General features: G+C 37.4%; 2 protein-coding genes across 2 annotated transcripts in view; both read right to left on the bottom strand.

The window, feature by feature from the left end:
* The window catches only part of LOC5572675 (homeotic protein Sex combs reduced), a 155,522-nt gene that overhangs the window by 60,598 nt on the left and 68,229 nt on the right, over nucleotides 1–26,695 (bottom strand). The gene's annotated exons all lie outside the window — the stretch shown is intronic.
* LOC110674250 (segmentation protein fushi tarazu) lies at nucleotides 6,157–8,131 on the bottom strand. Its single transcript, XM_021838511.1, has 2 exons — nucleotides 6,797–8,131; nucleotides 6,157–6,736 (listed from the first exon to the last, which is right to left on the bottom strand). The coding sequence occupies exons 1-2, from the start codon at nucleotides 7,692–7,694 to the stop codon at nucleotides 6,348–6,350; spliced, it is 1,287 nt and encodes a 428-aa protein (XP_021694203.1). The 5' UTR covers nucleotides 7,695–8,131; the 3' UTR covers nucleotides 6,157–6,347.

Raw genomic sequence — 26,695 nt, 5'->3', positions numbered from 1 at the left:
AGAATGCTCTCAGTTAATAACTATGGAAGTTCTCATAAGAACACTAATCCGAGAAGCAGGCTTTGTCCCAGTTGGGACGTAACGCCAGAAAGAAGAAGAAGAAGAAGTGTGCGGATGCCGAGTGCTGGAATGCAGTAACTACGGCTGTCAATCACATTATGTTAGAATAGCAGCGCCTATAGCACGCCGTCCAAGAATTGGCTGAAGAGGATTAGCCCTGCCGAGAATAGTCCCTTGTAACATTGTTAAGGAGGAGAAGCAGTTTGCTTGGGCTACTTCTGCTACATGTGCTGTGCTATATGCACTGGCCCCTCCCCGAAGAGATACTGTAAGGTGGTCCCGGGGAGATAAGGGTCTGAAGCCGAGGGTAATGTCAATGCACTGTACACCCCCAGAGCAATTCCGAATTGCTCAAGTACAGTGCATGGGCTGGTTTTAGTGGGTCGTCGTTGGTGCCTTGTCAGGCGTCTGTTTGCAGATTTCCCCCTTGTAAAAAAAACAGATCCACCACCTTTTTGAATGTTCGACCGATAATGACCATATTATCCGCGAAGCAAACAAATTGACTAGATCTCGTAAATTTTTCACACCACCCATCGTTGCACTTATCAGTCTCGTGAGCAGGGCCGCATTTACGGGGGGCCGAGGGGGCCATGGCCCCCGGGCCCCCACATTTTAGAAGCCCCCACAAACTTCGGCAAACATAATTATAGTTAAGTAAACTTTTACGAATAATTAAATTAAATTAAATGCAATAGTACATACTTTTTGGAATCGCATCATATAATGTGAATGGTTCAATTTTTTCATAAATTTAGAATAATAGGCGAAATGTATGCAAATAAACTCAAATAAAATTACTAAACAAAATATAAGAACATTTAGAATGGGTTTTTGTTTACTTTACGAGAAACAAGAAGATTAAGAAAGTTTCAAAAACGATTTTGATATACAAGTAGAGTGTCATCCGTTTGCTTAAATAACAAACGATTTTCTATCGTGTCTTTTCCAAATGTAACGAAAGCTTTCTCAACGATTCTTATGAATGTTCGAATCCTCTGAACAGAATCTCAATAGAGAAAAAGTAAAAGTAAAAGTAGATGGAGTACCGTGTACCTTTTAATTCACGGTACTCCATCTACTTTTAAGTTTCTTTCTCAACGATGTTTGAGACAAGGTTCGAATGCAATTGATTAAATATTCATTTTTAAAATGACTATCACACTCCAAGGCTGGTTGTGCTTAGTTGCCTTGAATGTAGAAACTTTGAAGGCCTTTTGCTTAAAAAAATACCAAATAGGAACCAAAAAATTGACCGAAAATTAACCAAACACCTAACCTAACCTTTCCAGAAGATAAAAGTTCGATTCTTCATCATAGAATCAGGCCAGACTTGTCCTTTTTTTTTGTAATTCCTCGTGACATTACGACAGTATTACTGCTCGAATTTTTTTTTCTTGATTTTCTCTAGGAATTTCATGACGATTGGGCTATTTTCTCAAAGAATCAGAGAATATTATGAAGATTTTTCGAAAAAAAATTAAATGATTATTTCTCGTGGAATTCTTCCAAGAATTTTCTTAAGTAGTTACTTCCTGAATTTTGTTTCGGATATCTGAAGAAATCACCAATATTTTTCCAATGATAACTATAAAAATTACTCAAGATATTCTATCATAAATTTCTTCAAATATTGTTTTATTTAGTTTTCAAGGAAGTCTTATGTCCTCCAGGAGTTTATCCGGTGATTTTTCCATCGATTTCCTCAGAATATCCTCCAAGATTTACGTATAGAACATCTTTCAAAAATCTTTGTAACATCACCTAGGATTAGTATTGCGATTTGGATGTATTTGGAGGAATTACTAGCACAGTCTTTGGAAAACAAAAATCGCGGTGATCCATGACTGTACGTTGCATCGTTGGAGTGCTCAAGGATTTCCTGGAAAAATCCTTTAAGCATCATTTGAAAAATTGATGGAATAATATCTGGGAAGAATTGGTAGAGGTATCTCTACAAGAATTTCTAGAGAGATCCCTGTATGAGTCCCTGAAAGTATTCCAGATAAAATCTTTGGGCAGATCGCTGAAAGATTTTTTGAAGTTTTTTCTCTAAAAATGTGAGATGAAATTCTTGAAGAATCTGCTGAATAGCCGCGTTAAAGTCTTGGATTTTTTCTCTGGAACCTATAAAATTTTGCATCAGGGCTCAGTGCATTGAAAATAATGAAAAATTACTTTAGTAATAATTTTGATTAAAATAAAGACCTTCCATTAAATATTGAGACTTCTTAGATACTTTCATTAAAATAGAGACTAAACCTTCATAAAAAAGGTGCTACCAGATCTACACCAATTAATTCAAGTAAATCTGTATGTTCAATAACTTGAATATTAATACATGAATAAAATAAGCATAAATTGAATTATTGGTACAAGGAAGGAATCATTAAATGATTTTTTTCATTGACGAATAAGCCCAAAAAGTTTGTTTATTTAAGCTGTAAACATATAAAAAATGCAAAAATATATTCAATATTGACGAAAATATCAATATAATTTTAAAATCATTCATTTAAATTCGTTTGCGTTCGTGAGGAATTTAAAGCATTTTTGAACGTTATAAACAATTTGACTTCCGCTAATACTTCTTCTTCTTGTCATTAACGTCCCCAGCTTAGTGTTCTTATGAGCACTTCCACAGTTATTAACTGAGAGCTTTCTTCCGTTCACTTCCGCTAATGCAAACCATTAAAGCATTTAGTCAATTCTGAAGTTTCAAAATGTTTTTCTGGGAAACGGGGCCCCACAAGACAATGGCGCCCAAGCCCCCACATTTGTAAATCCGGCCCTGCTCGTGAGCTTCCCGGGTAAGCTGTTCTCGTCCATGATTTTCCATAGCTCTACGCATTCGATACTATCGTATGCCGCCTTGAAATCGATGAAAAGGTGATGCGTTGGGACCTAGTATTCACGACATATTTGGAGGATTTGCCGTACAGTAAAGATCTGGTTCGTTGTCGATCGGCCGTCAACGAAGCCGGCTTGATAACTTCCCACGAACTCGCTTACTATAGGTGACAGACGACGGAAGATGATCTGAGATACTACTTTGTAGGCCGCATTTAGAATGGTGATCGCTCGAAAGTTATCACAATCTAACTTGTCGCCTTTCTTGTAGATGGGGCATATGATCCCTTCCTTTCACTCCTCTAGTAGCTGTTCTGATCTCATAGATACTGAACCCATCAGTTTCAAATTCACACACGCCCTGAAATGTTGAGTACAAGTAGTTTTGCAACAGTTGAAATGCATACTACACTGCTCATAAGAGCATAACTGTCCCATATAGAAACAGTAGAGACTGAGAAAATACCACTCAATGTTTCAAAGTTTGCCTTCTTATAGAAATGTTCATGATTTTCAGCACATTTCAGCAAATCCTTTTCAAAAATATAAACACAATTTCATACAAAATGTGTTAATTTGTGTATGACTGGTGAAGCGTGCCAAAAAAGACAAGAATTTCGCGATAAAAAAAAGTTCGTTCTCGGAATACCCCATGTAAGTTATGCATAGTTAGAGGCAGTTATTGATCTTTCCTAAATAAAAATGTAATAAAAATGAATCTCATAGATCATGGCGGGACTAATCATTTCGCTCTATAGAAACATTCGACAGTTATATACAGGATGTAAACGGTATTTTGCTTTCAAATATCTTTGTTTATTAATTATGTATAAAAAAGAATCTATGACAAAAGGTCGAAGGGATAAGAGGTAAAAAGGTCAAAAGGGCAAAGAAGGAATAAAAGGTCGAAAATATATTTTCAAAAGAAGAAAAAAATCCCACCAAGCAAATCATTATCGATCTTTTGTCCTTTCGACCTTTTTTTTTCTTTCGAACTTCTGTCTTTTTGATATTATGTCTTTCAACCTTTTCTCAAGTCAGTTGACAAATGCTCATATTTGTAAAGGTGTTATAATTTGATTTCGAATTCATCTTTTCATTTTGAGATTTTGTAAAACAATACGACCGCACCCTGCGACATTTCACGTATTCCTTATGTGATTTAGTATATGTATATGTATATTGGCAGGTTGGTAAAGAAGCCATGCATAAAAATAGATTCATACCGCCTACTTTTTGACGATGCACATTGAAGATCTCCTTCATCGATAATCCACAACAGCCGAATAGAAAAATGAAAAAGAAATCATAACACCGAGTCATCATGGCAGAATCAACTACGGAGGATTATCCTTGATGAGGAAAGGCAAAGGTGTAGGGAAAATGGCAGCTATGTTTGTCTACACTGTTCGAGTCATGAATGTTTTGTTCTGTTTTTTCGTTGTGGTCATGTTTAATGAAGATTATATGTTGAATTCAAATTAAGGGGTCACCAATTGAAAAAAGCAAAAACACTTATAAGACCGGTGGTCCTCTATGGACATGAAGCATGGACCATGCTGGAAAAGGACCTGCAAGCACTTGGAGTATTCGAACGTCAGTTGCTTAGGACCATCTTTGGCGGTGTACAGGAGAACGGTGTGTGGCGGCGGAGAATGAACCACGAGCTCTCTAGGCTCTACGGCGAACCCTGTATCCAGAAGGTGGCGGAAGCCGAAAGGGTGCGTTGGGCAGGGCATATTGCAAGGCTACCGGACAACAACCCTGAAAAGATGGTGTTCGCGTCGAATCTGGTTGGTACAAGAAGGCTGTGCTCCCCAGCGAGCGAGGTGGCTTGATCAGGTGCAACAAGATCGACATCGAAGTTGGAGGGACACAGCCATGGATTGAGTAGATTGGCGTAACATTGTTAACGAGGTTTTATCAAACTAATTGATGTAACACCAAGTAAATAAAATAACAATAATTAAATAAGCCACGCAAATTGTGGGATTTTCCCTCCTTACAGCTTTTTCCTATATATAACATCTAATCATATCCTTTCATCTAAAAGTTTCTACACACTTAGATTTTTATCACGAGCTCGGCTGTGCGAATCTCGGTTTCCAGATTTTAACCGAGACTCAGCTAACAATTTGTCCGGTTGCTTAGCAACGAAGCACAATTTACTGATACTCGGCTTTTATTTGCTGAGATCCCAGGAAATATGGTTGCCGACTACTCGGCTGTGCGGATCTCGGTTAAAATAAGCCGAGATTCGGCATTCTGAATTAAGTGTGTATTTTATTTTTTATTTTCATTAATCTTCATAAGAGTGATTTTCGCCCTTGGCGAGTTCGCCTCTAAGAGCATGGCTTACTCAATGGATAGTACCTTAATTTTACTAGATTATCCAAGAACCAATAAACCACATTTTTGCATTCAATTTGTCAGTAATCCTGTAAGGCTGTGTCAAAATAAAATCTATCGAAAACATGGGCGCTTTTGTTTCAATACTGGTATATCTCAACCTGATATTTTTCGATATCAATAATTTTATTATATTCGCAAGGCACATTTAGAACGAAAAATTATTCAATGATGCCGAACAAATTATTTCATGACTGTAGAAATGCAATAAGTACTTTTATAATGTAGTATCAGGTTTTAAGGAAACTGAAACAAAATTGATATTTATACTTTTTATTTCATTTATATTATTAATCGAATATTGGCTCAATATCAACTCAGATATATCCCCAATACCGCTATTGAATTTATATAATATCGCCGATACCAATTAATTATCATAGTCCTACAGCCGATACAATAAATTCTCATAGTATAAAGTCCAATTATTCAGTATTTCTCAACAAAGATGAATCCAATCGATTAAAAGATTCATATAAGAAATGATTTTTTCTGAGTAAAATACGACAAAACAAAGCTCATCGAATCCTAAAACTGCATCACGTCACCTCCTACAGCTGATGATAATTCGTTCCTATTGTCGCCGTTTCTTCGTCTCTCCTTCTCCCAGTAAGTAATTCACAAAGCAACATCAGTGCCAACTGAAACTCACCTAAACCGTTTTGTTTTATCTACTCCTGCTGCTCGTTTTGAGGTTTCCCGTAAGTTCCCAGCTTGGCGTGTCGGTTTATGAAGATAAACAGGCACAGCAGTGGCTTTTGTAGTGCAGTTTAGTTGAGAATCATGTGATTCCAATGGAGTTGGGGTGTAGTTTGATCAGAGCTCAATAAAAAAATGTTTGCTGATATCTTGTTTATTAGGAAATAATCGTGTTTTTACCCTAACTGTACAATAATTTGTTTTACAATACGAGCTAATAAATTTACATCTACTTAAAACTAACACTTAATCGTAATAGGAACATAGTTATTTGACTACAAAGGCATCACAAATATCAGTCACTAGAAACACAAATTTTCAATTCAACATTACAGAAGCGAAGAACATTGTTGGTAGTTATTATTATGCTGAGATGTTGAATGATAGCATCTGTATCGTTGTTGTTGCTGTTCCGGTGATGCATGAGCCAAATTGTAATCCAACTGAGCAGGGAAGTTTGGTAAATCATAGTATGTGGACCGTCCAGGATCCTCATATGAATGCTCTGGGCTGAGAATGGATTTGTCTTTCTTAGCTTTCATTCTTCGGTTCTGGAACCAAATTTTGACTTGTCGTTCTGTCAAACGTAGAACATTGGCTACTTCAATTCGACGTCTTCTAGTAAGGTATTTGTTTGAGTGGAATTCTTTTTCCAGCTCCAATGTTTGATGACGAGAATAGGATTGACGAGTGCGTTTCGATGTTTCCTTTCGATTACCTGTGAAAGTGAATGACATTGATCAATGTTAGGTTTTATAATCAATATTTTACAAATTACCATCTGAGTCTAACTGGGAAGGCGATGATGCAGCTGAATCAACGTACTTGGGTGAAAGTGGCGGAGTACTAACACATTCATAACTAGGAACTACAACAGGATTTGGCGTAATTACTTTCGCGTTGGAGTGTGATCTCATTTCAAAACCGCTTTGAACGTTCTCCAGTATGCTGTCAATACTATCATCGGTTTTATTCGGTGACGGTGGGATGAATTCAGGTACGATGTGATCGTTTGCAGACGACATGTTATCCTTAATAGTACAAGCGTTGTATCCTGGATTGTATTTGAGTTTCTTCGCTGGGTTCGTTAGTAATGCTCGCAAAGCTGGCGAATCATCAATAACGCATGACGATTTTCTTTTGGTCGAATCAGCCCGAACATTGGTGAAGTTGGACTTTTTAACTGATAATTCGTTATTGAAGCAATGCATAGGCTTTTCTTCAATCAGGGTTTCATTTATCTTCTTTTCATTTGATACTGTTGTTAAATTTTTTGTTGGATATTGTTCATTAGGATAACGAAAATATTCACTTTGTTCATGAGTATGCGGATTACTTAGCGGCTGTTGGTAATGTGCTTGATTTCCGTAATAGTGATAGTTAGCATAATAATTCACATTGCTTCTAACAGCTGAAGGACCTTGCTCCGTTGCATATGCTGACGATGTCACATTTTGAGCAGCTTTAGTAGTATTGTGCGATGGTTCGTTCTGTTCCACATTCTGTTGATTTATAGCCTGTTGATTCGAATACAAGCTATGATAAGCGGTACTCTGTGCGACTGTGGATGAATATTGGTATCCATTCTGATAATCATAAGCAGACTGTCCATAGTTATAGCAAGCGTTGATATAACTTGAATTGTACTCCGGATAATAAGGATATGCGGCTGCCATGATCACTATTTCAATATTTAACTAAACTGTCAATGAAAACTACACACAAATATTGGAATATAAAGTCAAAAAGTCACTGTAGTGCAACTGCAACCGTTTCCGATCACTTCACTTTGCAAAATGAAATCTATCGCCGAATTGATTTCCAAATTTTGACAACATACTTTTGGCACACGACTCACACTGAAATAAATAACATAAAATATGTTTCCCTTCCCCCTCTGGTAAGTAAAATTCTGCTAAATTGTTGCTGCAAAAGGCTCGCAGAGGTCGAAGGGAGAAATAAAAAGTCCCGATGTTCCCCTCCCTGTACAGATTTGTTTATTACCCTAATCCGCTAGGAACGGTGCATGGCAAGTTGTGAGAGAAACTGCATTTATAGGTGTAATATAATACATAGAAATGGAAGCGTGGCATCTCTATGTATTTTCTTCACATTTTGTTTCAGGCGGCTATGATGTTATCAACCTTCATGCTGCAGTAAGAACAAGATAAACAAACATTAATGAGTAAACATAAGAAACGTGGACGTTGACTTCTGGAAACACGTTAGGATAAGCGTGGCGAGGAAGACTTCCAAGGTCGTAATTGTAATTTCAGTAAATTGTTTCAACCTTGGCACGCAAGACGATTGGCTGCCCCTAAATTTTAGAAAAATTTCACGCCTCATAATGCTTTCGCTCTGACGGGGTGCAATGAATAAATTCTTTGGAACGTGGGACAACAAACGGATCTTAGTTTGGTGCCGCTTCTTAAAATTACGTTTCAAAAGAAAGAAGCACTGAACTACCAGTTAAGGAGTATTCATAAATGACTTAATATTATTCAAACAATTTTTGACGCCTTTTTTGAAGTTATAGCCAAGTTCGCCGTATTTTCTTCAAGGTTTGTCACGTATTCACAAAATACCCCTCCTTGATATATAGAACGTAATTTATGAACGGTCCGTCAAAGTTATAATCGTTAATTGAATAAATATATTCTCGTAAGTTTGTTAAGAGCCTCTATATCGTTCTAAACTTTTCTATGCATAGCATGGACTGACAGTACATGTCAATGGTTGCACCACCATGATTGATCGGAATTAGTAAGAATTGCAATTAGATCCAAATGAATAAGATATGAAACATTGCGCTTACTCTGTAAGTGCACATTTTAGCAGGTCTCATATTATTGATCGATAATGGCGCCGGCCAAATCCTTACATTCAGTCGGGATGGGGAAAGAATGTTAGTGTGTGCTTTTTGCTTTTAGAGACCAAGAATACCTCTGCATCTGGATTTTGATCCGAATAAGCCGATCGAAGCATATTCGGAGAGTGTAACAGTTCGCGGACCATAACAGTTCGTAGCACATCGCATTCAGAGAGTCCTATGAATGTAAACATTCACTCTCTTGTTTGGTACGTGGCACGAGAGCGTTCAAGAGCAGCAACTCTCACAGACTGCAACAATATCAAGCCATTCGGGTGATTTATGTTTTGCATAAAATTGGTAATAGCTTTCAAATTTTCTGGTGACAACTAACCTTTAACAACCTAATTATAATATATTGGACCATTGAACACCCCTTTGATTGCAAAAATAGCACAGAAAATAAAAAAAAAGATTCACCTCTCTTTCTTCATTAGAATGAGAGTGGGTCAGCGAATGTTACATATGTTGACACACAGTGATCGGCGTCAAACAGTGGGTGGTGTGTGTCTGTCTTATTTTCGTTCATGGCTCTTCTTCTCCTTCTTTCTGGCGTTACGTCCCAACTGGGACATAGCCTGCTTCTCAGATTAGTGTTCTTATGAGCACTTCCACAGTTATTAACTGAGAGCTTTCTTTGCCGATTGACCATTTTTACATGTGTATATCGTGTGGCAGGTACGAAGATAGTTGTATGCCCTGGGAATCGAGAAAATTTCCTTTACGAAAAGATCCTCGACCAGTGGGATTCGAACCCACGACCTTCAGCATGGTCATGCTGAATAGCTGCGCGTTTACCGCTACGGCTATCATGGCTCTTATCTTCCACGAACGATAAATGTCATGCGTGTTGTGTGAATATAGGCGGATAAATGTGATGAAATTATGGTTCGTATGTCAATGATCGTTAAATTTACCAAAGCCAGATCTCAACAATCACCACGGGAAGGATGTTTATTATTTTATCGTGTTAGTGACGGAGGAAAATGATATGACAGGCACCTTTGGTCTGTCCATTCATTGATAAGAAGGAAAAATATTACCCTTACTTAAAAATAGTTTCCAATGGTTGTATTGCGGTGAAAAGATATTTGTAGATGATTTATAAAAACAAGTACGTCGGCATTCATAATGTCGAACTATTCAAAAGTTGTTTTTAGTACTGACAAAGTGTATATTAAAATATATTAAATATGTAAAACAGGATTAAGGCTTCATGCCGACTTTTGTAGTGATGAACCATCCATAGTTTATTTGAAAATTACATAAACGCAATAGAACTTGTCTTATCATAAGCATGAAACGAACTCACCTGTTTGTAATCCATTCTCAACTGAACACGAATATCTCTTTACACTTGCTTTACGCAAATCAGACACGATAGATCTAGATTCCGTCACCGCCCAAAAAGAAAAAGAAAATATCAATCAAAATACTGCACAGTACTGACTAGCTCCGCAATTTTTCGCACCCATACAACGTGAACCGAACACGATTGGTCTTGATACCGTCGCCCGCTCGAAAAGAGCATGCAACAGAATCAAAGTATCCCACACTACTGACTCGCTCCGCAATTTTTCGCATCCATATAACGCAAACCGAACACGATAGGTCTAGATTCCGTCGCCCATCCGAAAAGAGAAAGCAAACGAATCAAAAGACCACAAGCAACTGATTCGCTTCGCATTTTTCGCACCCATACAACTTGGACCGAATACGATTGGTCTTAATTCCGTCACTCACCCGGAAAGAGCATGCAACAGAACTGAAAGACTGCACACTACTGACTCGCTCCGCATTTTTCGCACACGTACAGCGCGAATCGTACACGATAGGTCTTGATTCTGTTGCCCGCCCGAAAAGAGCATGCAACAGAATTAAAAGGCCACACACTATTGACTCGCTCCGCATTTTTTGCACCCGTACAGTGCGAACAAAAACACGGTGGTCTTGAATCCGTCGCCCATCTGAAAAGAGAATGCAACAGAACCACAAACAACTGATTCGCTTCGCATTTTTCGCACCCGCACAACGCGCTGTCCGAAAACAGCATCCAACAGAATCAAAAGACCATACACTACTCTGTTCTAAAATATACTTTTTGCAATTCCGTTGCAAATCAATTAACTTTTCATTGAGAAGTAGATCATCATAACGGCCTACTTTTCCTACTGAAAAAAACAGTGCTGAAAAGTGCTACTTTTCAGCACTCTTTTCGGTGCTGAAAAGTAGCACTTTTCAGGACTGTTTTGGTAAGCATCAATCGAACAACCCAGTCTCTTCATGTCATTTGTGCTTATTTGCGCGGCGTGTGAGTCGAGACGAGTCCTTCGCACCTCGGGTGATGTGAGGCGACTAATGTTAATCCAATGGGAGCGAGTCGACAATTGTCCCTCATTCGACTCGTCTCTCCGCGCAGAATAAGCATAATTGCATCTGATTCTAGATCCGTTGTGCGATCTGATTCCGACAGGGGCTGTCCATTAACCACGTGATCATATTTTTGGGATTCCTGGTCAACCCGCTCCCCCCTCGTGGTCATTTGTCGATACACAAATTTATAAAATATGTATGGACCGCGATCATTGGCCAGACGCTCCCTCTCCCCATGAATGACCACGTGATTATGATTTGGAATCGAATAGCCCAACATTTGTAGTCAGCAACTGTTTGTGCTGTCTTACCTGATTTCGATGGGAGCGTGAAAACTTGTGACATTCATGGGTAGGTACTACTGTATCACAGCCTACGTGTTTGAAAAATACTGAATTGATACTACGCATGGATGTGTGCCCATGTGGGTTCTCTTGAAATGTTTGTTTGTGCTTTTAGAGTTCATCCAGCTGAAATGGCATTTTTCGAAATAGCAAAAAATGTTGTAGGCAACTCGTTGCAAAACTCGATTTTTTCAGCACTCGTTGTATTTATCCAACTCGGCGAGCCTCGTTGGATAAATGTACAACTCGTGCTGAAAAAATCATCATTTTGCAACTTGTTGCCTAAATAACTATTTTGAAATTTCTTATCGTAACAGGCTGTTCTTCGTCACGCCAACCTGTCATGAAATGGCCTACTTTTCTGCACTGAATAAAAAAGTATGGTAATATTCATTACGCAACTGAAATCACAACCCAATCGTTCTCGTAACGTTTCAAAATAATTGTGATTGCTTCCTGATATGATTTCTGATATCCTAAACTATTCTACAACGAAATTGCAATAAATGTTGTACCCAACTCGTTGCAGAACTCTATTTTTACACCACTCATCGTAACTATCCAACTCGGCAAGCCTCGTTGGATAAATGTACGACACGTGCTGTAAAAATCGTCATTCTGCAAATTGTTACGTAAACTACTATTACTATGCATATCAAAGTTAACGCAAAAATGTTGTGTGGACAAATATAAAGATGGTGCAGTTCTTTGTTGGAAAATAAAGACATAAGTCTTTTTCTTTTTTTTTTATTTATTCATTAGTATCATTCCAAACATTACATTCATTTCTTATATCTACCCAGCAAACCAGAGATCATATAAGAATGTTCATTTAAAATTGTATAAATGTACAATTTTCGTTAGAATTGGATACGATGCAAGACTTAATTGATTGAAATCGTTAATGAAGTCATAAATTTCATCTGACTTGAATTTGCATATTTTTTTTCTGGCGTTACGTCCCCACTGGGACAGAGCCAGCTTCTAAGCTTAGTGTTCTTATGAGCACTTCCACAGTTATTAACTGAGAGCTTACTATGCCAATGACCATTTTTGCATGCGTATATCGTGTGGCAGGTACGAAGATACTCTATGCCCTGGGAAGTCGAGAAAATTTCCAACCCGAAAAGATCCTCGACCGGTGGGATTCGAACCCACGACCCTCAGCTTGGTCTTGCTGAATAGCTGCGCGTTTACCGCTACGGCTATTTGGGCTCCTATTTGCATATTATAGAATTCAAATTTAATCTGACCAAATATGTAACTATGCCATCCCATTACGATTTCCTTTTTACTTGGTATGACTATATTATAATCATCAATGTGAGATTACATATGAGTTCATCTGATGAAGTAATAAAATCATACAAGGAAAGAACCCAAAATAAACAGAAAAGGTGGATTTCATAAACGTAGGTATTGACTTACCGGATAAAAGAATATCACCTTTCAACAGAAAAAATGAAATCATTTTGCATCAATATTTTCGTACAAATTGTTGCACTTCGTTCCATCTGCAAACGTTAACATGAAATCTTCAGTGTTGCACTGACTTGGACATTTAACAAATGTCAATTAAGATCGGAAACATTCACAAACAATGCTCTACAGTGTTTTATTTATATTTGCTTAAAGACCAAGGTCTGCAACCACGACTGCGCGGCATAGTGGTAGCGTATCAGGCAAGTGATCTAAAGGTTAGATGTTGGAGGCTCATATCGTGCTATTTTATTTGTTTATAAAAATTAAGTCATATAAACTGCAATTCACAATCATACATGAAATTATAGTGAACGCCAAATCAAATTGTCGGGAGTTGCCAACTCAGCTTTCAAATCTATACCATAGTGGCAGCGATAAGGCAGAACATGGTGTCGGATTCATAGTGATTGGGAAGCAGATAAAGCGTGTTATGAGCTGGAAAACTGATTAATGAACGAATCTGTGCATTGATAAAACAGGGTAAATTCTTTAACTATAGTCTGATCAACATCTATACGATGAGAAACGATAAACTCGACGACATGAAGTATGCATTTTATGGTTGACTCGACAAGCCCTACGAAGTGTGCCCAAAAAATGACGTCAACATTGTTATCGGGGATGCCAATGCTCGGGTCGTAAGAGAGGACTTTTTTCCATCAAATAATTGGTACGGAGAACCTTCATTCCGCCACCAACGATAACGACCTAAGACTAGTAACCTTCACCGCAGCTAGAGGGATGGCTATCACTAGCACTTACTTTGTAAGCTAAGACATCCGAAGCACACATCGAACCACCCAAATGGCGAGCTCTATGAAGGGTTGGTTTGATAAGGAGTGCCAAAAGGGACGGATGAGGAAGACATCATGGAACAAAATGATTTGTGGAGGTTTTACGAAACTGTCAAAGGCATGCGGAGAAAAACGGCGCCGACTTGTCATGTGCATTTACCGCGAAAGTAACTTGCTGACAGACATAACCATTGTGGCTGTCAGATGGAAAGAAACTTTGAGCATTTGTTGAACGAAGACAACATTAGCGCGTCTGAGAACAGATGGACAAGCTGTGGAGCCCCCGTCGCTAGAGGAGGTTATAAAGGCAAGAAGAACTGCCTGCTAGCTGACTGAAAGGCCTCAGCTGCCCTTTTCATAAGAACGGACATAGACTAGAGTGCGCTAATTTCCGAGGAATAACGCTCTTAAACTTGGCGTATGGAAAAATCTCACGTATTTTGTCAAAACGATTGAGGTCACTGAAGAAATCCTTCGTCGGTGAACACCAAGCTGGTTTTCGTGAGAGCCGATCAACAACGGATCAAATGTTTACCTTGCGACAAATCCTCAATAAGTTCCTGGAATACAATTTGTAGACTCACCATCTGATTATTAATTTTATGGCGGCGTACGATTTAGTGAAGAGAAATGAGCTATAGCAGGTTATGATAGAACATGAATTACCGCAGGAACCTCTCAAGATTCAATACTGGGCCCGATGTTATGGAATGCGATGTACGATGACGTACTGAGTCTGCCCCTTCAGACATCCGTTAATAATGTTGGCTTCACCGACTACACACCCTAGTGGTCTATGGCGAATCGATGGAGGAAGTAGAGTTGACAGCAATGCACTCTATCTCCATAGTTGATGAATGGATGAGCGAATGAGGTCAAGGAAACTAGGACTAGCCCATCACAAGACTGAGTTAGTGGTGGTCAACAACAGTCCGAGCAACGGGCACTTATCTCGGTAGGTGGTCCAAGTATGGAGGACCAATCTGATCAAATGAATGAAGCAGAAACCTAAAGCGCTCGGTATACTTAAGAGGCCGTGTGCATGAGAGCCGGGATGACGCCCATCAGGCTCATAATCAAGGAAGATGTTCAGTGTTTGAACCAAAGAGTAAAGGGGCAACGCTCAGAGGTTGGCAGCAAGAATGTGATACCTCCACTATGGCTAGATGGGCCCATCGACTAATACCAAATGTGTCAGATTGGTAAAAAAGAAACTATGGGGAAGTGAACTTTTACCTGACGCTGACGCAGTTTCAGCCAGGACGAGGTTGCTATATGCAGTGCCTGCATAGGTTCGAGAACTCAAATTCTCCTGCGTGCCCCAATTGTACTGGTGTGGAAGAAACAGCGGAGCATGTCGTGTTCGATTGATCGCGTTTCATTACTGTGAGAGATCGCATGCTCCGCTACATGCGGAGGGAACACGTCCCCGGACAATATAATCCAGAGAATGTGTGCGGATGCCGAGTGCTGGAATGCAGAACTACGACTGTCACTCACATTATGTTAAAATTGCAACGTCTATGGCGCGTCGACCAAGAGTTGGCTACAGAGGATTAGCCCTGCCGAGGCTGGTCCCTTGAAACATTGTTTATGTCGGCTAGGAGAAGCAGATTTCCTAGGCTAATCCTGCTACATTGATAAGTGCTATAAGCACTGGCCCCTCCCCTTAAGTTCGTACTGGGAGAAAAATGTCTGTACATTGTGGTATTACGTAGCTTAGCATAACATAGCATAGATTGGTTGGAACTAATAAGAATTGCACTTAGATCCAAATGAATAAGGGATTGGACTGTCCGCTTACTCTCGAAGTGCACATTTTAGCAGATCTCATATTAATAACAGCGCCGGCCAAGTACTTACAGCCAGTAGGGGTAGGGAAGGAATGTTAGTGTGTAATGTTTGTTGCTTCTAGAGACCGAGAATACATCTGCATCTTCACAATCACCGCGGGGAGTCGGTGATGCGATCCATGGAAAAAACTACTCTTACTTAAAAATAATTATGCATTTTTATTTTGCAATGAAAAAAAAATGGTAGAAGATTAAAATAGTACATCGTTATTCATGATGTCGAATAATTCTTAGATTATTTTTTTTATGACGAAAAAAGAAATTTAATATTAAAGTTATATAAAACAGGAATTAGGTATATGCCGACACCGTAGTGACGGACCATCCATAGTTTGTTCGAAAATTACATAAACGAGAGGTTGGTACGATAAAAATGTATTACCGTAAGCATGAAACGAGCTCATCAGTTAGTAATCCATCCTCGCCTGAACACGAATATCTTTTCGCACTCGCCGAATACAAACCGGGCACAATGGGTTACATACATGCCCTGATTCGCTACTCGCCACATAGTAACGCACATGCGCTAGTGTCTATGCACGGAAAATTGCTAAAAGGTAACGCGGAGAATATTTGTATGACGAAGTGCATCTAACGAAGTATTTCTCGAAATTGGGAACTATTTTCGAAAAAAAATGGTACCGGTTGTGCACAATAAGGATGGCTATCACGCCTACCAAATATTTGTTTTTGCTTAAAGCTTTTATTTACGCGAAATTTGAAGTTAGATGCCTTTCCCCATACAAAATGAAATGAGAAAACTTCTGCAGATCAACTGTGAACATGAGCGAAGCAGGTAATCCATTGATCTTGATCCCGTCGCTCGCCCTACAGGAGCATGCAAAAAAATCAAAAGACCACACTACTGTACTATACTTTTTTCACACTTGAACAATGCGAAACGGACAGCGAATGAATCGCAAACCAGAAAAAAAACATAACCACTCATAACTTGGGCCATCATAACGCACTCTATGAGTCAAAACGGTATTAAGAAGAAATATGGGTGAAATATTTAAGTGAAAACATTTCTAGTTATTGACGATTTATGCTGATGATAGGTTTTCATATGTTACAAAAATAATACAGATTCGACTGCTGAGGCTAGCAACGCACTTGCGTAAGGAGCAGATATGAATCGAAAAAAAAACTATATTTTACAATTATTTCTGATTCAGACGTCTTTACCTCTTCTCTCAGCCTGTCTGGGCGCGCTTTAGACTTTAGATGATCGTGTGCTGATGGGTGAAGGGCCGATTAGACCACAAAGGGAACATTCCCAAATTATATGTCAACCAGATGTCGGGACCAAGTCGGATGAAATTGTATCCGATGTCGAACCAATGTCAGATTGACATCAGGTTAAAGTCATCCGAATCAAGGTAAAACAAAATATGTGATTAAATTGTATTGGGTCGTTGGGTTGTAAATCATGTGGATCCTACTTTGGAATGTGTTCAAAATAAATAAACTTGATTTGTTATAATGACGAAATATTTGCAGAACACGTCCCATAAGCATATCTGATTTATTCAGATATGAATATCAACAGTTGATATAATTGTGTTTCTAATTTGTTATTTAAATGTCTTTTTATATATTAATATCTGACTTCACCAAACGTGCAATAAAATCCTTTACTGTTGGACAGACCTTTGAAAAAACAAATGGCGGAAATTATTTGATTCAATTTTGTGGGTGTCGCTGTGCTTTCCTAGATCAGAAATCTTTTTGTTTTTAGATCACAATACGTATTTGAGGCTAGTTTTCGATGACTGCATTATCGTTCCAGTTTAATTGCAGTATTTTAGATACACATGACTGTACAGCAGTGGTGCTCGGACTTAGAGCGAAACTGTTTTTCAACGTAAAAAAATACCTTCTGAATTTTGTTTAGTACAGATTTGAAATTCCAAATTTAATAGAACACACCGAATCCTCTAGAAATGTTTGACCATTTTCGAAATTCTATCGCTTTTCATCTAACATCGAATAAAGCGAAAGGATAACGGAACCGGGAATCAATCGTCGAAGAGGGAGAATCGAAATTGTGCAAAATGCTCCCTCGCATCCTAAACCATCAACGATGCACCATCGACAGATGTATGAGCAGTGGCCTACATTTGTGTATCTCGTGAAGGACGCTCACCTCGATTCGATAGTTTCCTGATCGGAACAAACCCTTGGTCATTTCCTAACAGTGGTATTTCATTGCCTACCATTCCCTATAGCCACCACTGCTATAAAGATGAACAGGAGTAGACTTTGCCAAACAAAAGAATGCGAAATCCATTAATCATTTGATGCACGTGAGCATCCCTTTGTAGGTTGAATTCGAACAGTTGGGTCACGGTATAGCCTACTTGTTTCTAAATTTTCACTAAAATGTTAGTTCAATAACTGTTAAGAAATAGTTGGAGGAAAAATAAGTTCCTTTGGAAAGGCTCCTAAAAACTTATTAAAACATTTACACTAATCATACGAAACTTAGTAATGGAAATGGAAATGGAAATGAAACGAGTAATAGAAATTTGATTTGGAGTGGAAGGGCTTATATACAACCATCATTTTCTATCTTGAAAAGCTGACACCTACTCGGAGCATAACCGAAATTACATAGAAGTAACTTTGAAATACAATTATAAACTCATTGTCATTGAGATGTCACACAGCTCACGGCTGAGATCGTTAAGGCACAGCGGCTCACTTCTTTCGTGTGGCAACAATTATCGAAGGATCTGACAGCCTTGTGTGACCTTGCTCCTCAAGGAGAGGCAATTAACACCATGAATCTGTCGTGTAAATAATAGGAAACCTTGCAGGACGCTCAGGGAGGTTTAGTTGGTAGCTCATACAGAGAGTCGGCATTTTGTAATGTGCTTCCTAACCGTTGATAGACGTTTTGATTAGTTTGGTTGATTCTAATACTAATTATAATACTAATCTGTCGTAGATTTAGATCGAAACTATGTTTGAATATTGAACTGTTCAGCATCGAAGAGTCTCACGGAACCGAAAAAAATGTGTACGGTACCTTTCATTGGAACTTGCTTCCCATTAAGCCATAAAATTAACAATCTAGTTTTCAGCAGAGATTTTCCATGCGACTTTTCAACGTAGCTAACAAAATTAGTTTATGAGTTTATGCTTTTATATGTTTAGCGCTTATAATTCTAGCCTTTTTAAGCGACACTAAGGTACACGAAGATACTTCGCATCGATCTTCTGAATGTAGGTATATGAAATTTGGAAGGTAGAGAGGACAGCCAGAAGAAAGCTATGTGCCGAGCGTGCGCAAATTTCTTAATGGCATTCCAGGGCTGCAACGAGAAAATTTTGCCTCCGACCAAGCTAGTTTGGTTTGTTCAATTCGGCCCTGCACTCCGAGTTGACTGCTTACTGTGTTTATTTTCAAATATTTTAATTTTACGATTATTGTCTTTAGGAAACTGTAAAGCTTGCCGACAGTACTGAAGGCCTCATCCCTGTAGCAGAATTTTTCAAGTCCTAGAGGAAAGTAGGGACAAAGTAAAGCTACAAATAGGGTTTGCTTCTCAGTACAATGTGCTCATGAATCGTTTTATTACTATTATTAGAGTTATAAACACACAAAGGAAATGGCAAAAAGCGTAAAATGTAGAATTTCCTTTTGAGATTTCGTCAAACTTTGTATTAGAGAAAGGTAGAATTTCGCCTTCAATTGCATTCAGTATGCATGATGGCTTCATGAAGATCGTACACATGACTTTCTCGCTTGTAGCATTTTGTCGAGCGTCATTCGAGAGTCTCATTCTTGAGAATAACTTTGGCAAAAATAAAGAACACAAATGCCGACATACGGATTCAGCTCAGTCGGTCGCATCTACACGGCATTAGGAGACTTGAAAAAATCTGCTGCGATTAAAATTATGTGGCGACAGTTATGCGACATTGATGCTATATGGGCCGTAGAAAATACAAATTCGTCTTTGTAAAAACTACAATTTAATTAATTCGTATTAGCGTTTTATTGTATTGGTGTGCAAAAGCGGGAGACGGTTGAGAAAATTCTTTTGAATCGCGGACTAGGCAAAAAAGTCCCACAGATGTATTTTTGCACCACACAAGTGCAAGTGAATGCATACGTTTGTTGGATGTTTCTGGCGTTCTGTACTGTTAGTTATATGGAAGTTTAAGAAAATTGATGCACGCCGAAAATCAGATCAACGGATTTTCATAATATTAATACTTAATAATAATACTGCCCGAGCAAACGGGAAAAGCTGAACAAGATCATAAACTTTTTGTTCTATATTGAATAACTGATCGATTAGCTATTGGTTTGTTGGAGATAAATGATAAATAATATAAAATAATGCCAACAATCAATGTAGAGAAGTCTCCGGAATAATCGAGGAACTGAGAAAATGGACCAGTGCACGAGTTGACGTTTGAGCGGTGCCGTGTTTTTTATGTGACCATGGAAGCAAGTGAATTTGGCACCGCTAAAACTTCGAAATCGTACATAAGGGAACGTTCAAATATTACGTAACGCAACAGGGGGAGGAAGGGGGTCTTCCATAGTGTTACGGCCCATACAAAACATTTAAAATTTCCATACAAAATCTGTTACGTGGGAGAGGGAGGGGGTCTATAATTGGCAAATTTTGCGTTACGTAATATTTGAATCATTCCTAATGTGTTATTTTGCATGGGGGATAACATGACTTTTTGCAACAGCCTACTTGATGGCAAGACGAAGTTTGCCGTGATCACTAGTGGAAAATAACGAAAAACTTAAATTGCCTGCAATTAAGAAACTAGATCGAAAAAGTAGTGATTAGAAATCAAGCGTAAGGCGGCATCCACAAATTACGTAACGCTCTAGGGGGAGGGGGGAGTAGGCTCAAGCGGTACGTCTCATACAAAAATTTAAAATTTTTCATACTAAAACGGTTACGGAGTAGGGGGAGGGGGCCAAAAATTTCAAATTTTAGCATTACGTAATTAATGGACGCTGCCTAATGTGAATACAGTCGACTCTCCATAACTCGATATTCAAGGGACCATCGACTTATAGAATTATCGAGTTATAGAATATACCGACGCAAAAAATCCCAAAATCGAAGGAACAAATTTCTGTATTTCCAATACATGTATGATTTCTTGTGTAAGGAAGCAATAGTATATTGTTGATATTATTTTACAAACTATTATTCGACAACTTTTTTCGAAAAGCTCGAAAAATCTCATTATTTTTACTGACAATTTTTTTTTTTTTTATGTTTTTCAACATTTATTTCAATTTGCAAGTATTTATTCTCTTCCAAACAAGCATTAGTTCACGTTTCCCCGAATAAGAAGGATTTCAAAATGGATATCGAGTTACGGAGGGAAATTTTCCTCTCACGTGACATCGACTAGTGGAGATATCGAGTTATAGAAATATCGACTTATGGAGAGCACGATGTATGGAAATTTGAAGGGACCGAAAAATCCATCGAGTTATAGAGTATATCGAGTTATAGAATATCGAGTTGTGGAGAGTCGACTGTAGATAACTCTTTGTTCATAGTTTCTTCCGTGGTGCTTTCTTTGCTTCAGGATTTCGTTTTCATTACCATTGAAAAAAGCGCCATCTATTGGATTTTCAGTTTTGAATATCGCCCTGTTGTTTGAAATTTAATATGTTTCTATCAAAAAATTTTACTAGTATTGAAACGATATCTGGGAAACGTTTGATGTTAAGATTTAATTCAGAGCGTATGAATTTAAAAATTGAATGTTTGGATCTATTAAATTTCAATTGAATTGAAACATATTTTGAGAAACCGTTTATCATATAGACAAAGTCAAACCATGCAAACATTAAATTGTCACTGTAACAAAACTTCAAAATATAGGAGTGAGTTTCCACTCAGTTCAGTTTTAGATAGGATTATTTGAACTTGTTTTTTGAGACCGGATGAGAAGTAAAGAAAAGTTTAACGTGTAAAAAAATACAATCAACAATTTAACGTTGTTCTTCTTCTTCTTATTCTTTCTGGCGTTACGTCCCAACTGGTTCAAAGCCTGCTTCTCAGATTAGTGTTCTTATGAGCACTTCCACAGTTATTAACTGAGAGCTTTCCTTGCCGATTGACCATTTTTGCATGTGTATATCGTGTGGCAGGTACGATGATACTCTTATGCCCCTGGGAATCGAGGAAATTTCCTTTACGAAAAGATCCTCGACCAGCGAGATTCGAACCCACGACCCTCAGCATGGTCATGCTGAATACACAGACAGTCTGTGCTGCTATTCTACTCATATGGCATAAAATATTTGAGTCGTTCATTCAAGGCATGGAAAAAAAATCGGGATGATCAAACTTACAGACCGGCTCATCCTACAGAGTACTCCTGTACATAAACATTACCAATGACTTATTCAATCTGATGAGTTCTCAACTAACGGAATTTAACGTTATGTCCATTTTTTACAGTTTATTGCTTGCACTCGAACAGCGCGCATATTGAGTACAAGCTGAGATTTTATTGTGATGTATTTTGGACAAAACATTACGCGTATATAATTTAGATATTTACGGCAAAATAAAATTCAAATATTCAAATCGTATACGCGTCCAAATTACTCCAAATTACTTCGGACATCCTATATGAAGGAGGATAGACACTAATGTACGGCCAGATCTTGTCATATTCTGGAATGCCTGATTAACTAGCGTTTTTTTAGCTACTGTAATGCATATCATTTTCGTTTCATATCAACAAACTGTTCGTTTAAACTACTAAATGCCATACGAGATGTGTATTGTATCGTACTACGTATCGTAATACGTTTTCAAACTAGCACAACAAACATATCAGGAACGGGTTGAATTAAGGTTTCAAAACTGAGTTTGGGTTGGGTTTATCAAGTAATGTGAACAAAGTGTATAATGTGTAACGTGAGATGACGAATACCTCCCAGTTGAAATTTCCATGTGTGTTTAGCGCAAATTAAACACTATCGACATCTTGCGTTAACTAGCCACAACATTATACCAGTATACAAGCAGTAAGACGAAAAGCTCTTTCGCGCGATTGCTTGCAATGCGCATGTCCCTCATCCGAGCCTCAATCTTATATGAAAATTTGTATTCTGATTCGCACACTTTTACCAAACATGCTTAAAACCGTTGACGCAGAATTGTGTAAATTCTATCGTTCTATATCATTGACATTGTCATAGGTATAACACAAAAGTACCTTAATACACCGGTACGGGATTTCTGCAAACTGACTCATCAATACATTGGCGTTAGTTAGATTTTTTTTTTCTTTTTTTAGTTGAAACACCGGACTACAGATATTTTAGCATCATTTGGTAAACTCAAAAAACCTACGCATAAAAATTGACAATCTTGCATGGGTTTGGAATTTGTTTGAAGCAAATTCTAGCTCACGTGAAATATATTTCAAACTCATATTTATCCAGTTATACGATATCAATGTCGGAAAAAAATAATTTAATTGTCATACAATTATGTTAGACTATACCTATGTTTAAGGTCCTTATTGCTTGAAAACAAAATAAATGGATAAGTGATACTTCCTTATAATTTGAAGCAAAGATCTATAATGAATTATGAAGATTTTTTGAAGAATTATGAATGATTAGTCAAGAATTTGTATGTAAATGATTTTACACAATTCATGTGTGGGTTCATTCACAAATTTCATTACTAAAACATTGGTCATATTTAACTCACAATCCCAATGGAATCATAAGTTTCATAAGTGAGAGCTCTGAATTGTTTAAGAATCATTATTTGAAATAATTTTCATAGCAATCGCTAGAAGAACTACTCCGCTTTCGATGTTGGGTACAAGTTAATCGTTAGCACAACATGTCAGTATTTGAACACGCCTGAAATGACAGTCGACTCCAGTGATGTCACATACACAGATTTATCTGTAATTGCACAGATTTTTTCCTGTATTTGCCTACAGATATCTGTGATCACAGATCACAGATTTTTTAGATAAATAAGATTTTTAAGATTTTAAGATATTTCACGAGTTAAGGACATGGTTTTGGAAAATTTAAATCAAAAATTGCTATTAGTTTTCCTAAAAACTTAAGTATTTTAATATTTTAGAAAAAAATATGCAACTCAATTTCACATCTAGAAGAATAAGTTCAAATTAAAAATTGTAGACATGCCAAAAACAGCCGAAATACGTTTGCAAAGTTTCTTTTTGCTCAAAATACATTAAAAATTTGAATTTTTTGTATCACAGATTTTTACCAAGATTTTTGGAGCTTGACTTAAGATAAAAAAGATGTTTTCAGCCAAAAACACAGATGGGAGTTGTAAAAAATGTGGCAACACTGGTCGACTCTCCGCATCCCGAATGTCCAATAAATCGATACAGTGACTCAATTTCATTTTCGTACGCGGCACTGTTTTCATATCAAGTTGGTAGAAAACTATTAAGGCTAAGTAGCCCGTCATTCGTTTTGGCAACAATGATGACTTTTCAGCTTGCATTTCAAAGTGATAAAACTCAGTCTTGATAATTTATATTGACTTGAAAAAGTATCACTGTACGCGCTAACATACATAAAGTATACTGATACTTTTCCAGCTGTGTCAGTGCTAAACCAACTGATTTTCTTCGATTTCAAAACGTGAGCTGCAATAGCAACAATCATCAACGACGCGTACAAATTTCAATGACGGCCTACTTCGCCTTAAATGATGCATAGATTCCGATGTACTTCATCAATAACGAAGGTCATAGGTTTCATCTATTGTTTGGCAATGAAAAACTGTATTCATTTGCTTAAATCTTTGGAATAATGGAAAAGTATTGAGTTTGTGTCTATAAATTACCCAATTCCATATTCGTACACCTAACGAAAAAGAAATATACAACATTCAAAACTAATTTTTAATAGACTAAATGATTGCTTAAGTTCTTCGTAGTGTTGTTCAGATGTATTAGAGTATATTGGGAAAATTTATAAGCGGACATATTTGAAACTTAAGTAAATTTACGAAAAATACCACTTTTTCCATGGTTTTTGCTAAAATATTCGAGAAGTCGAACAATGACTAACATTTTTTCAACGTCACTTACTTAAGAATGATTACTGCGAATATTGCACAAGTTTCAAAAAATCAATTTTAGAGTAGCTCGGAGTGAATATCGACAACTTGTACTTTTGAATCTTAGGTAATATAACATTTGAAACGAATCCAAACCCAATTTTTTTTTGTCAATTTCTCTCAGTTTCGCTCCTAAATTGATAAACATTATCCATAGTTAATGTTCCGGTCAAAACATTATTATTTTTATTTTACATTTCACTACCAAACATGATTATAGAGATTTATAGAATAAATATTATTGCCGTAACCGCAACACAAACATTTTTTTAAATGATGAAAACAACAGGATATTTTCTAGTAAAAAGTATATCAATGCTCTCTGCTCATTCAAGTTATTCTGTATTTTTCTTATAATATCAATAAATTGCAAAATAGGGTGCTATTTTGGAAATAATTTGAATATTCAATCAAAGATAATTGAATATTGCGATGACATCAATTATGTAGAGGTATGTACAGCGTAGTTTAGGGTACTTTATTGTAAAACGAAGTTCGTAGTTCACATTATTTTTACAGACAAGTTCAAAACTAACCTTTACCTGTTGTTTAGAATGAAAATTTGGTTTACATATGAATATAAATATCATTTTAGAAAAGTTTTAATGTTATGGCACAATAATTTTCTGAGCTCGAAAGGGATATAAACTGTTTATGATTTTCGTAAACTGTATACATTTCAACTAAATTTGTATCAGAGCCCACAAATATGATTAATAGATTGGATCCAATGACAAAAATGAACGTAATTGTTCGAATTATTGGATTTAATGGCAAAAATCATTGGATAACCGGCATTTCTGATAATTTTACCTAAATTTCATATATGTCCGCTAATAAATTGTCCAAAGTATTTCACTACATCCGAACATCATATTAAAGCACTTCAGCAATCAAATAGAGCTTTAAAATTTGGTTTTGAATGTTGCACGTTTGAATTTTGAAAGGTGTACGAATATGGAATTGGGTGATTTTTAGACATAAATTCAATACTTTTCCATTCATCCAAAGATTAATGTAAATGGAAACATTTTGTGATTGGCAAATAATTGATGACACCTATTACCTTCAATGTGGATAAAGTATTTTAAACTCAATACATTATTTAATAGTTTTTCACTAACTTGATGTGACAACAGTTTCCTGTACGAATATGAAATTGGGCCACTGTATCTTTTTCTATGCCGATAAATTCTTTGGTCCCTTCAGTTTACATATATTTTCTCTCTCCATATCTCAATGACGTGCTTGGTGGTCTGATGACTACCGCTTCTGCTCCATAAGCAGAAGGTCATGGGTTCAATCCCAGGCCCGTCCCTTTCCTCGTACTTTGTAGTTGTACACGCAGCGAACTGGACTATCGAATTTCATACATTTTGCCTTATGAAAGGTGGAACGATTATTGCAATACGAACGCTTTATGTATCGTTTTAGCATCACTCCACATCAAGGCGTCGATTGGCGCGTGGTGCACGCTCGGGCTTCTCGATCGCAAGGCTCTTGGTACGATTCCAGGTTGCCGCGATAAACGTTTTTTGTTTTCAAATTCTGGTTTCATAAGGCAAATTTATGAATTTCAACCCGATTTCTTGTGGCGAATTTTCATAAGGGGTTCCTATGTTTATCGATAGTCCATTTGCCTGAGTGTATATCTCTCACTTGCTATTCATTCTTAATCTATCACACTCAAACTATTCGTTCATAGCAAACGCTAGAACCAGAGACGGACGAGAAACCGTTTCCCTAACGCTTCCATTCTTCCACGCGCATACCTTTCCTTACGCCTGATACATAGGCAGTCTGCTAACCACAAAAGCTAACCTCT

Source organism: Aedes aegypti, chromosome 1, assembly GCF_002204515.2.
Source record: "Aedes aegypti strain LVP_AGWG chromosome 1, AaegL5.0 Primary Assembly, whole genome shotgun sequence".
Classification (NCBI taxonomy): Eukaryota; Metazoa; Arthropoda; class Insecta; order Diptera; family Culicidae; genus Aedes; species Aedes aegypti.
The sequence above is the reverse complement of the archived record's forward strand: the minus strand, read 5'-3'. Positions and strand labels throughout refer to the sequence as shown.